General features: G+C 34.8%; 1 protein-coding gene across 1 annotated transcript; it reads right to left on the bottom strand.

Moving 5' to 3' along the window:
* Window positions 1-402: 402 nt before the first annotated feature.
* Window positions 403-5,976, bottom strand: LOC120200734 (acetolactate synthase small subunit 2, chloroplastic-like). Its single transcript, XM_039201497.1, has 11 exons — window positions 5,742-5,976; window positions 4,705-4,930; window positions 4,119-4,202; window positions 3,666-3,734; window positions 2,680-2,763; window positions 2,429-2,581; window positions 2,021-2,107; window positions 1,340-1,444; window positions 1,129-1,251; window positions 695-847; window positions 403-619 (listed from the first exon to the last, which is right to left on the bottom strand). Exons 1-11 carry the CDS (start codon window positions 5,954-5,956, stop codon window positions 470-472), a joined length of 1,449 nt encoding a protein of 482 aa, XP_039057428.1. The 5' UTR covers window positions 5,957-5,976; the 3' UTR covers window positions 403-469.
* Between the last annotated feature and the right edge of the window lie 7,807 nt (window positions 5,977-13,783).

Below are 13,783 nucleotides of genomic sequence, written 5' to 3'. Positions count from 1 at the left end.
CGAAGAACATGGAAAAGCAGTATTTGAAGAGAGAGAGAGACAGACGTAGAATTTTAAATTAAGGGATGGACTTTTAAAATTAAAAAAGAGACAAACTTATAAAATTTTAAGAAGGTGGAATCAGATTATCAATAGAAAATATAAAAAAAATATCTAAAATATATAATAATTTAAAATTTTTAAGAAAATGATTGCCTTCAACCACTCTGCTCTCTATCCGTGACTAAAACCCTAGTCAATTTTACTCTAGAAACCCTACTTGCAATCTAGTCAATTTTATAAATGGAATAAAAGGGATTTAGAACAAGCATTCTAGTTTCTTATAAATGGAATGTTGTTCATAAACATAGTTTTCATAGTCAATTTTGCATTAAACATTGTCAAGCAATGCCAGAAAGCAAGTTTCAGATAGAAGAAGCGCCAGAGCTTTGATTGTTCAACCTTTCCGGAATTGATTCTCCAAAATAACTTATAAAGGCAAAGAGTATCCACGGAGATATTTGGAGTCCACACCCGACTCTCGCACCAACGCTAGACGCCCAGTTCGAGCAACCTCGCAAATGCCATAGGGTTCCAACAATCTCTGCAGTGCAACCAACTTGTCTAGATCTCCCGTTAACTGCAACAACCATTCAAATCATGTTCATCCGTATCCGCAGTCAAACAAAAGTAAAGTCCCAGAAAGGATATTTACCTCTAGAGTGATTGTGTGGTCAGAAACATCAACAGCCTTGGCTCTGAATATGTCGGCGATGTCGAGGACATCTTGTCGAGCAGCAGCATTCACAGCAATCTTTATCAACATCAATTCTCTTTCAGCAAATGGCAAGTGGGTAAGATCTTGTACCTAAGAAGTTAATGACAGTCAGCCACTGAATTCACTTTACATATTTTCAAACAACGTGGTCGATAATGATGCATCTATCAAATATCAGCAGCTGAAGACAGAAAAGAAAAATCTTGAGGCTGCATCATGTCATATGCAGCTCCATCAAAAATCCATATTTCTCGTTCTCGAACTATTTTGCTTATTACCCAACAAAACAATTCTGCCAGAATCCACAAAAACAGTTTGCAAGCAAGTGCAACAGAAAATTATATTAAGTGTGCCTTTCCAAATAATCTTACCTCATGAATATCCGCGAGCTTACAGAGTTGCTGCACCAACTTACTAATTGATTCATCTGTACCGGGGACAACTGTTGTTATGCGAGAGAGCCCCTCTGTTTCAGCATGTCCAACAGCCAAACTCTGGTAATAGTAAAGTGGATTCAGCAGGTGAGAAATCGTATGATGAGAAAAGGAGGACAGAGATAAGAAATAACAAGACGAAACCTACCTGAAGATTATAGCCTCTTCGAGCAAAAACCCCTGTAACATTGTTGAGAACTCCGGGAGAGTCGTTTACAATCATGGATAAAGTGTGAGATTGAAGTCCACTCGTCTGAAAAAACATAAGCAAAAATATTATTCTCTTAAACTAATGTACGCTGCTTACCAAACTGATACATTTTATAAACTAGCTCAATGAGCTGGGAATTTGGATCTTGTACAAGTTAAACAAAATTAAATTGGCTTATATCTGGTTATCCTTTTTACTAAATTCCAAAAGCCTTGAAGTTTAGATATTCTTTTCTTGAAATACAACTGTTAGAAACAACATCAGTATTGTCCAGCACTACATTGTGGGAGAGCTTTGGGAACAAAATAAATGAGGTAAGATCTGAGTAAATCTAAGAGTGATAACTAGGAGGCGAACGCCGAACAGGTGGATTCTAATCAAAAGACATAAGAAAGCTCCAATGGATGACTCATCTTATGAATAAAAGATGAAGTAGCAATAGCTTTACAACTTCAAACTGCGCAAGCCAAGCATGTTCTAGAATGAGAAAACTTCAGCACCAACCCAAACTAAAAGTCAAACACACCATTCTCGGAAGTCATGAAACCGATGGCTCGCTCATGTCTCCTTAAGAAGCATGAGTATGGATGAGTAAAGATAAACAATAAGCAATCTTACGTTGTCATCATTGAGGACACCCCAATGAGCATCAAGAACTTGATTGATTGTAAAACCATCAGCCGACTCTACTGGATAAACATCCCCCTGTATGAACAGATAAAATGCATAAACTATAGATTTTGGATCAGAAACTGTAAGAATCCAAGTGTTATATAAGGATATAAAAGCACAATCTATGAGAGTCAGAAGCATCAATAACCATGTATCTTTCTACTATAATCCTAAACGGTGCAACCTAAAAGCCCTAATTTGATTTTATACCAATGTTTGGAACTTAAAGTCACAAAAGCATGGTGGATAATCACTATTAAGCTAACCATAGATATGACATTTTCCAAATACAAAGAAATTAAAAATATACTTTACTAGGGAAAAATCAAACTGAAAGCTAAGAAAAATGCTTACCCCTCCAGAAACATCAGCCTCACTAAATACTGATCTATCTCTGGCCCCAGCAACACCACTGATAGGTACTTTTTCTTGAAGATCTGGATAAGAAGCAGTTGAAAATCTCCAGAATGGAGCAGATGCACCCATTTTTTCCCTTCTAAGAGCAATCTTATAGGAGATAGAGAATAAAAGAAGTTGATTGGTCGAAGACTAGTAAAGTACTAACTAGAAATTTTTATAAAGTAATTTATAGGAAAGGTCATTACCTTTCCTGTTCTAGCAACTTCTTTGATCCCAAACTTCATTAAATTTTTTTGCACAGCAACCATCTTGCCAGGATCTCCAGTTACCTGGGTTCAACACATGATAAGTAACTTATTATTTCAAACTGCAAGAATACAATTGAATCCCTTCATCCCCCACAAAACCATAACCAAAATAAATAATAAGGCTCCATCCTAGAAGCTCTATAAGTAGCTCTAGCGAATATCACTTCAAATGGATAACAAGAACAGGGACATTGTGATATACTTAAAATCTAAAACTCTTTCTTCACACTATAGTGACATTCTTTGTTTCTCTCTTCATCTCCATATTCCTATCTAAGGGTCCATGATGCGGAAAAACATTAACAAAAAAGGGTGTTCCTCACCTCAACTTTAGAAATATTACTAGGATTTGATCTATTCCGCAGTCAAACACCAAAACTGAAAGAGAGGGATACGAGACCTCCATGTCTAAATAGTTTTGCTCCAAAAAAACACTTATCTACCATGCAAATTATGTTTCTATAGACTTTATTGAGTTACTCTTAATTTCTAGGCTGCACCAATGTTGCAGCTAAAATTTCTTCATTCTCAGTCAACAAGGACTCTCAAAGAACCTCATCTGTAGGCAAGCACCCAAAATTCTGAAGCGACAAGATGATAATCCAGTGGCATTGCCAATAATATTATCTTATAGTCAGCAACTTTTCATTTTTCTTGAAGTACCTGCATCCAACTACCAGTCCGATGCATATTCAGACATGGGTATGACGATATAACCCTCAAGGATCTTCCAAGTACATAATATACATGTAACAAGTACTCACACCCAAGTCCAAGTAACATTGAATATAATTTTTTTCTGAGACATCATAATAAGAAAACCGCATATACAAATTTAACTTATGTAACATGACAGGTATTTGGGGTTGGAGAAGAAAGGAAAAGAATGAACATTTACAGAAGGCATATCTGCCATTCATTACCTCAATAGTTACCAAGTGTTCTGAGATATCCACAATCTTTGCCCTGAAGATGTCTACTAACCACATGATCTGATAAGCAATAGAAGGTCGGCCGTTCAGAAAAAGAGAGAGGGAGAGAACGGATTTAGAAGGAAATCTTTGAATACATTTGGGGACTTGAAATTCAAAGAAATAGAGTTGAATTACAAAAATTATGTAAACTGTGTGGTAAAAGTAAAACACATATAGATGTAACATCCATAATTTCTTTTTTCAAATTCATGGATTTGTTGGATGCCTATTTAGTACTGGATTTGAAATTAATATTTTCATACCTTTCAAATATATGATAATAAATCTTTACTAATTTATAAGCATTTCTTTCTCACAATTTATATAGCATATAAATCTAAATGCAAATTCTTAATTCATATTTCCAAACACAGATATTCCAAAAGTTATAGCATGATTTACCTCAGCTCTGAACCGTGGATCGGCATTCACTTTTATTAGCATTAGCTCACGTTCAACCTGGGGTTCACTTGAGAGATCATCAACCTGTACATTGGGTTAAAACAAGTAATTTGAGAAATTTACATGTAACGCAATGAATTTTCCATAAATATGGTGATGAAAAAAGGCAAAAACTGACACAGAAAGAAGTAATCGCTTAATTTCTTTTCTCACCGGAAGTAGAAAGGTATAGTCATCTAAGAATGTCATCTACCACTTTAAGATATTCTAACCTCTGTTCCGACTCCTCATTTTCCCTATAATTCCCATGTCTAGTACTCATATCTAGAAATAAGTATAGGTACTATTGGATATGATTCTCCAAATGTATGGAAAACCTTAGAAAATTTGAGTATACCCGTGTTGGACAAACACTCGCACATCCAACACTCACCGGAAGTCGAGTAACATAAATTCTAACAGACAATCTTCAGATTCTTAAGTGCTATCATACAGATTTCAGGAGAGAAATTTAATGAAAGAACAATCAAGCCTATAAAAAGCCAAAAAAATGTGTAAAAAGAAGGAGCTCAGGATAATATCGTACCTTCCAGACATTTACAAGCTTTTGTAACTGCTCCACAACTTGTTGCAGCACTCTCTCAGTACCAGAGACAACTATGGTGAAGAGTGCTTTATCTTTGTTCAGACCAACAGCAAGAGACTCGATGTTGTACCCTCTCCTAGCAAAAACTCCAGCAATCCTATTAATCATTCCACTTTCGTCGCCAACAAAAACTGAAATCGTGTGCCGCCTCACCCTTGACTCATCACTGTTAAGACAATAGAGAGATGCGTAAGGATATGGAAAGACAGCAAATTATCGTCACATAGCTCCCAATATCATCAATAGAGAGACATCCAAATATCATCAAACAGTAACCAAGTCATCGAAAAGAAGGTTCAACTAGTAACGGATTGAAAACCATGAGAAATTGCTTCAAGTTCTACCCTATGTTACTCGTACTCAAGTTTGAGTATTCCATATCGGCACGTTTCCAACTCGGGTATATTCAATATTTTCTAAGTTTTTCCATCTATTTGAAGGATCTTTGTAGTTTCATGTTCCCCTACCTATACTCAAATATATATCAGATTCAGACAATACATAGATGTCAAACACCGGTACTTTTAAGAAAAATGAAAAATCAAAGCAACATACGTTTTACTTCTACACAGCAACAGCCTAGTGCTGGACTTTCATCATTAATGTATTCTAATCATCCATTAAAGAAACAATGACGATACAATAGTAAGAATATTATTATAAACTTATAAATCATAAAACCCATACTCTACAGCTCAATATGCTAAACATGAGCGTATGAGCTGCAAGATAATATGTGTCCTAACCCTCATAATTACCATCCACAAAATAAGCTAAACGATCCAATACAAAACAAGCAGAATTCGTCCCAACACTTTTGCAGAACACCACATAACCAGGGATGGACAGATGGTAATTTTAAATTTTCAGGAGGGCGACTGCCCGACCCGCCCCCTCGTCCATTCCTGGTGGGAACCATGGTAACAATGGCTTCGAAATCAATGCCAATATGGAAAAGAGTAGGTTAGGTAACTTACTTTGGTGGTGAGGGGGTCAAAGGAAGAGGGCCATTGGAGGGGAAAGTGTAGTCAGAGATCTTTTCATTGACACTCCGAGGAGAGAGCACAAGTTTCTCGGGGACATTGCGGGTAGGTGTTGCTATCTTTACTGGGAAACAAATGGGTTTCCAAGAACAGCCTGACTCGGGCTTTGAACAGTGGAATAGTAAGTGAGAAGTCGAGAGAATTGCCATTGAAGACCAGAGCAAGATAAGGGAAAGAAAGAAACACAGAAGAGGACTAAGTGTTAATAGAATTTAAGCACGATTTTAATGCTGGGATTTACCGCACTCTTGTAATTGTCTTTTCATTAACAGAAACTATTCATATATATATATATAGAGAGAGAGAGAGAGAGAGAGGCATTATTTTTAAAAAGTAACGTGAAAAAGTGATTTTGAAAAGTGATTTTAAAAAATATTTTTGTATAAATTGAAAATATTTTAGGGATTGTCTCAGGAAAGGCGGGTTAATATACGGCTAATATACAGCATTACCGGATACATTAAAATGTATTTAATAAATTCGGTTTAGCGGTACCTATTATGTTGACAACTAATAATGTTTTAGGTAGAAAATATGAAAAACTATTAAAAAATTTGATAACCGGTAAACTTTGGTTATCGGTAAGTATCTATCCTTTTTATAAAAGTGTCCATACGTTTAACATATCAAGTAAATTTTACCGGTTTTGTCATAATGAATCTGGTTTTGTCATATTTTTACCTGTTATATTGTAAATTATCTATCCTTTTTATAAAAGTGTCCATACTTATTTCACTGTGAAAATATATTTATTATTATCTTTAGTTAATATTGTTAAATTTAAAATCTAAATAATATTTTATAAAATATCAAAACAATCAAATAATTTTTTGTGTAAATGAAATTATTAAATTAATATTGTAGGTGGAAAAACATGAAACACTATTAAAAAAATTGAAACATAAATTACATAACTTTCAAAAAAGTATATATCATTTTTATAAAAGTGTCCATACTTATTTCACTGTTGAAAACATATTTATTATTATATTTGGTTAATATTGTTAAATTTAAATTCTAAATAAATTTTATAAAATATCAAAACAATCAAATATAATTTTGTGTAAATTAAATTATTAAATTAATATTGTAGGTGGAAAACATGAAACACTATTAAATAAATTGAAACATAAATTACATAACTTTAAAAGCAGTTTTAAATCCTAAAAAGTGTCGATACTTTTAAAAAATATATCGATCCAAAACGATATACCAGGTAAAAATATGATAAAACCGGTAACAAAATGATAAAACCGGTAAATTTAAAAGTGTCGATACGTTATATAAGGATCGACACTTTGTGAATTTAAAAGAAGCAGTTATAGCGCCTATAATGTGTCGATACTTTAAAAAAATATATCGATCCACAACGATATAACAGGTAAAATATGATAAAACCGGTAACAAAATGATAAAACGGTAAAATGATACCGGATATATTGAAAGTGTCGACACTTTCGTAAGTACGTGTAATAAATTATCGACACTTTCAAAGAAATAGGTAATTATCCTTTCGAAAGTATTGACACCTGACATAAAAGTATCGACACTTTTTTATTTGTATCGATTAAATATAAATAACATATCCGATGAAAATATAAAGGCCATAGCTAAATATCCTCTGAAAAAAGATAGAACGGACGAGTTTTTGAAATCGAAGAGTAATTGTTGCTGCATTTCAGAAGGCGTTTCTAAAGCGAAGTTTGTTTGTTTGTTGCTGCAGTCGAATCGAAAAGTATGTTGTCGAAACCCTAATTTTTATTATTACAGTAATCGCGATAGGGTTTTTATGTGTTGTTTGGGGTTTTGGAGTAAGGAAGCATTTGGGACCGATTGCAGGTAGAAATAGATATTCAAGGAAAAATATAAATGTCGATACTTTTATTAATATTATAGGTAGAAAATGATATTATAGGTTGTAAATGTGCCGACACATTTTGGTGTGGCCATTCAAATTCTTTTGAAGAAAACCGTTTTACCACAAGAGTAGTTATCTATATTTGTATATTGAAAAGTGTATGTAACAAAATAATTTGATTTGCGTAAACTGATATATGAAGGAAAAATGGAGTCAATGGGTTGGAAAATTGTTGGTGGAGCAGATGACTTTGAAATTGAGGCCGAGACTCGAAAGCAACCAAAGGGTGGATATATGTACTTCTAGTAAGTATCAATGTCTTTTTGTTATTATTGTTGAAATGGTAATTGGATTAAGTATCGATAAACTTTAAATTGATTACAAATTTTAAATGTTAACAGTATGGCCGAATGCAAAAGGATGAAGGGAGATGGCACACAGAGCGGTTCGGTATGTAAAATGAAATTGACATTGAGTAGTATTAGTATTTAGTGTTAATGTATTGATTAAGAAACGTTTATGTTTAATATTAGGTGAAAAAAGATGTGAGGTCCAAATGGAATTCAATGAGTGATGCTGAAAAGGAACCTTACATCACACAGTCAAGGAATGATAGTAAAGAATACAAAGAACGGAGGAAAGCACATGAAAATAAGGTATTCATTAAACTTGTAAATACGTTGATACAAAATATATAAGAACTATAACATTATATTGTTAAAAAATGTAGGAAGTGTCGACAAGGTGCAGCATTAAAAGGGTGAATTTTAATTAAACACCTTAAGGAGAAGGGTCAGTTGAATGTGCTGGGAGAAATAGGTTTTGGATCGTTGATCGGAGTAAGGGATCGACCTATTCGGAGGGAATTGTGTCGATCCTTGATGGCACAATTTGACGTCAGTCAATGTATGGCTAAGTATGGTGATTATTCATTCCCTCTGGGGGTATCGACTGCTGCAGCCGTATTGGGGGTACAAAACAAAGGCAAAAGTGTTATAGAAGTCTGTAGGAGTAAGAACTGGAAAGCACTTGCCTCCAAATATGGTTTGAATCATAAGGTGACATATACTGAAGTTGAAGAGGATATCAAAAGTGGATCTTACTTGGGGGATGAGCTGAAGGCCCGAGTTCTATTGTACCTTGTCGGGATATTTCTTTGTCCAACGGGTGATACGTCAACGAACAAGGAATATATGAAGCTCATTTGCGATGAAGGCTTGAAGGGTGAATTCAATTGGGCTGATATATCCATTCGAGATGATTGAATCAATAATCACCTTTAAAAAGGGCAGCCAGAGATACCTCAAAGGGTGCATAGCAATCTTAGAGGTAAATGAGTTGAATCACTTTTTGTGTTTTTATATAAAAATATAAATTTTATTATAAATGCAGGTTGCACTGTTCGATTTTGGTCGGGCTGTGAGGCAGTGCCGGCTTATGAAAAGAACCGGAGTGGCACGCATCCGTGCATGGGGGAAGGAAGAGGTGGTTAGAGTGATGGTGAAGTTGAAGTTGGATAGAGAGAAGAAGCAAGAAATGGTAATAAATGTAATTAAATAATATTAAGAATATAATCAATGTCTTAATATTGTAATTTAATTTTTTGAAGGTTATTGGCAAGGATGTAGAGGAGGCAGTGGAGGCAGAGGAGAAGAAAGGAGGGATGGTTGTATTAGGGGATGAAGGTGAGTGGGACGACGGTGAAGCAAACAGAGTAACTTCGACATTTTGATGTCTGAATTGGCTGATATCAAAAAAATCCAATTTGAAATCATGCAAAGACAATCAAGAGTCGAAGAGAAACTTGATCAAGTCGTAGAGAAACTCGAGAGAGTCGAAGATACACTCGAGAGGAATAAGGGGGTAGTGGAAGGAAAAATAGATGGAGTGGTGAAAGAAGTAGAGTGTTGGGGTGAAGTGGTGAAAGAAGTTGGGGTGTTAAGGGGTGATATTAAGATGGTGACGGGAGAAAAATTTGAGGGAGTGGTGAAGGAGGTTGTTGATTTGAGGAGTGAACTTACGGGGGTGAAGGGGGTGGTTGATAAATACTCGGATGAAGGAGCTCAATTGAAGGGTGAAATAAAAGATATGAAGAGCTATGTAGAAAAAAAATACGATGAACTGAAAAGATATGAAGAAGAAAAGAGGGAGGAGGAAGAGAAGAGATGGAAGAAATGAGGAGGAAGGAAGTCGATGTCATGTATACACCGGAGAGTGTTATAGCAGCAGTTTTGGATTCGGAATGTCCTGCACCCCAGAAGAAGAAGCAGAAGGTAAGTTTAATAAAAGAATACTTAATTTGATTTTATTATGTTGTTGTGACAAAAATTTGTATGCAAAATTGTAGGTTGAAAAAGCGGATATTCCAACCGAATCGATGACATCGAAGCTGCAATTTGTGATTATTTATGGAATAGCGAGTTAGAATCGGGGTAAGTGAAATATATTGTTTTGTGAGTGATATTTAAATATTTCATGACAAGATATTAATCCTAATGATTCATACATATTCTGTAATATCAATGGGAAATCAATTCGCTACTGTATACGACGTTGCAACGTTGAAGCCTACGGAATGGGTTGGCGGTGTGGTAAGTAAAAAGTAGAAAATAAATAAAACTTATTGAATATGTTCTGATTGTGTAATTAATTTTGTTAGGTTATCGATTTGCTCGCCTGGACCATATGCTACGATTCTCAAAAGTCACACCGGAGGATTGGCTACCTTCCATACCTCTTAGTGGTGAGTTAAATTAATAAATATTGAAAAGTAGTGTTATAGACGGTAAATTAATAATGTTTGTTGCGTAATTACAGCAACAGGCGTTGGAAGCCAACAACAAAGAAAGTGTTGAGAATATTTCTACCTTCTGGGGTGTCATATTGGATAACTATGTGAAATTCACCGACTGTGAGAAGGTAAGACACCATACCAATTGCAAATGATGTTTTCGGATATAGAATGTTGAATTTTGTCAAATTGGGTGTGAAATTTGTTGCAGATAATGATCACAATAAACTACCATAATTCACATTGGTATCTGTTGGTGTTGGATATGGTAGATCATGTTGTAACAATATATGATAGTATGTTTACAACTGAAGCAGCTAAACAGAGAGTGAAGGATGCTAAGAGATTGGTATGTATGTCTGTATGAAAGGACATTATGTAAATTATAATGCATAATTTTTTGGTGCATAACTTCTTCTATTTTAATGCAGATTAAAATATAGATTCTTATAATAAGAAACGCATTTGGGTTGAGTCATGTGGATCTCTAGGAAAGTATCCCTTGAAAAATTTCAAATTTGTGGAGCATAAGAAGAATAAGCAATTGAATGGGTATGAGATGTTATCACAAATAGAAAGCTTAATTTATGCAGTATTCATCATAATTGACATGTGTGGTTTTCAAATTTTGTAACAGATATGATTGCGGCATGTATGTGATGATGTGGATGGAATCGATCGGTTCTACAGGGGCAACTGGTGATTTTGTAAGTGGATAGAAAAAATTGTTTGTGGTAAAATTGTTAAAAGTCGTAGATTGAATGCTGTAGTTGACAATACTTAACGTTCTGACAATTTGAATATAGGTTGTTGGAGACTGGGATCGATCGCGAGTATTAAACGATCTCGTAAGCCACAATCAAAATGAACGAAGACAGGAGATAACAAAAGCTGCAATATTACATAAGAATAACAAAAGGATGCAATGATGTAAATGTCAAGTTAATTTTGTATAAGATTTATAATTTTGTATACGATTTATATTTTTGTATGTGAATATAATTATGAATGAGAGAAAAGTTAGCAGTATGTTGTTGTACATGTTTCTTATACACATTAAGGGTCATGTCGATACTTGGAAGTAAAAGGCAAATTTACAATATGGCCAACAAGGTGCACCCATAAAGTGTCGATCCATATATAAAAAAGTGTCAATCCCAAAATCATCGAACCCAAAAGTATAATGTAATATGTAATTTTTCAATCTAACCGGTACAATTATACCGGTTTTATGAGAGAATATGTCTAAATAATGTGTCGACACTAATATAGTTTGTGTCGATACTTTTTTCCCAGAATGAATGGAAACAAGGTGCACCCATAAAGTGTCGATCCATATATAAAAAGTGTCGATCCCAAAATCATCGAACCCAAAAGTATAATGTAATATGTAATTTTTCAATCTAACCGGTACAATTATACCGGTTTTTATGAGAGAATATGTCTAAATAATGTGTCGACACTAATATAGTTTGTGTCGATACTTTTTTCCCAGAATGAATGGAAACAAGGTGCACCCATAAAGTGTCGATCCATATATAAAAAGTGTCGATCCCAAAATCATCGAACCCAAAAGTATAATGTAATATGTAATTTTTCAATCTAACCGGTACAATTATACCGGTTTTATGAGAGAATATGTCTAAATAATGTGTCGACACTAATATAGTTTGTGTCGATACTTTTTTCCCAGAATGAATGGAAACAAGGTGCACCCATAAAGTGTCGATCCATATATAAAAAGTGTCGATCCCAAAATCATCGAACCCAAAAGTATAATGTAATATGTAATTTTTCAATCTAACCGGTACAATTATACCGGTTTATGAGAGAATATGTCTAAATAATGTATCGACACTAATATAGTTTGTGTCGATACTTTTTTCCCAGAATGAATGGAAACAAGGTGCACCCATAAGTGTCGATCCATATATAAAAAGTGTCGATCCCAAAATCATCGAACCCAAAGTATAATGTAATATGTAATTTTCAATCTAACCGGTACAATTATACCGGTTTTATGAGAGAATATGTCTAAATAATGTGTCGACACTAATATAGTTTGTGTCGATACTTTTTTCCCAGAATGAATGGAAACAAGGTGCACCCATAAAGTGTCGATCCATATATAAAAAGTGTCGATCCCAAAATCATCGAACCCAAAAGTATAATGAATATGTAATTTTTCAATCTAACCGGTACAATTATACCGGTTTTATGAGAGAATATGTCTAAATAATGTGTCGACACTAATATAGTTTGTGTCGATACTTTTTCCCAGAATGAATGGAAACAAGGTGCACCCATAAAGTGTCGATCCATATATAAAAGTGTCGATCCCAAAATCATCGAACCCAAAAGTATAATGTATATGTAATTTTTCAATCTAACCGGTACAATTATACCGGTTTTATGAGAGAATATGTCTAAATAATGTGTCGACACTAATATAGTTTGTGTCGATACTAATTTAAATATCAAGTGTTTTCCACCGTTTACGATATATAGTACTCTTAATCGAGAAACCCTAAACATAAATGCAAGCAGGCGATCTTCCTCTTTCTTCTACCGTTATCATAAGTGACGATCAGATATTCAGGTAAATTTATCGATATTCTATGGGTTTGATTGATTTCTATATTGGAGTTTTTATCCTGAATGTGTTTGTGTTCCATTGTAATAGGGGTAGCATCCAACCAAAATGGCTCCAAAACGTCAGCGTCAGAAGCGAGGTCTTTCTCAAAGCTCTTCTCAACCCAGTTCTTCTCAACCACCTCCTTCTGTAACAACGATTCTTCTGAGGAAATCAGGTCCTTCGAAACTCTGACTTTAGATCCGACATGGAGAAACAAGATGGCATACGAGTTTTAAAGTAAGGAAGATTCGTCCCGAACGTGTCATTGACCTGGGTTTCTTGTTTGATGATAAATATGCATTTAGTTTTAAATCCACATTTACATCTTGGGGTTGGCTTGAATTCCTTGGTGTAGAACCAAGATATTATCCCAACCTAGTTAGAGTCTTCTACAACAATGCTTCCTTACAGCACGAGCCTAATAAGACTAATAATAGGAATTAATACACATGTCATGGGGAAGGATATATATATATCTCCAGAAACGATTGCGGAGGGTTTAGGTGTAGCGAATACAGGGGATTCAGATGAAAATGGTGTAGATTGGTCTACAATTAAACGGGTTACTAGAAATAGCCCAATTCACCTCGATGTAGAGTCGAGAGTGTTCACAAAATGCTCACATGGTATATCCGGCCTAGTGGGGGAAAACATTCAACGCTTCGAGACAGCGATTATTGGTGGATAGCAAA

Source organism: Hibiscus syriacus, unplaced genomic scaffold (genome assembly GCF_006381635.1).
Source record: "Hibiscus syriacus cultivar Baekdansim isolate YM2019G1 unplaced genomic scaffold, ASM638163v2 tig00006507_pilon, whole genome shotgun sequence".
Lineage (NCBI taxonomy): Eukaryota > Viridiplantae > Streptophyta > Magnoliopsida > Malvales > Malvaceae > Hibiscus > Hibiscus syriacus.
This window is presented reverse-complemented; position numbering and strand designations above follow the sequence as displayed.

What these genes read in the sequence shown, in the direction of transcription:
- LOC120200734 (XM_039201497.1), bottom strand. Translation starts at nt 5,956, where the DNA reads ATGGCAATTCTCTCGACTTCTCACTTACTATTCCACTGTTCAAAGCCC. An exon ending in AACACTTGGTAACTATTGAG is followed by an intron (nt 2,764 to 3,665) that starts GTAATGAATGGC and finishes TGTTGAACCCAG; the next exon opens with GTAACTGGAGATCCTGGCAA. An exon ending in GTGTCCTCAATGATGACAAC is followed by an intron (nt 1,445 to 2,020) that starts GTAAGATTGCTT and finishes ATGTTTTTTCAG; the next exon opens with ACGAGTGGACTTCAATCTCA.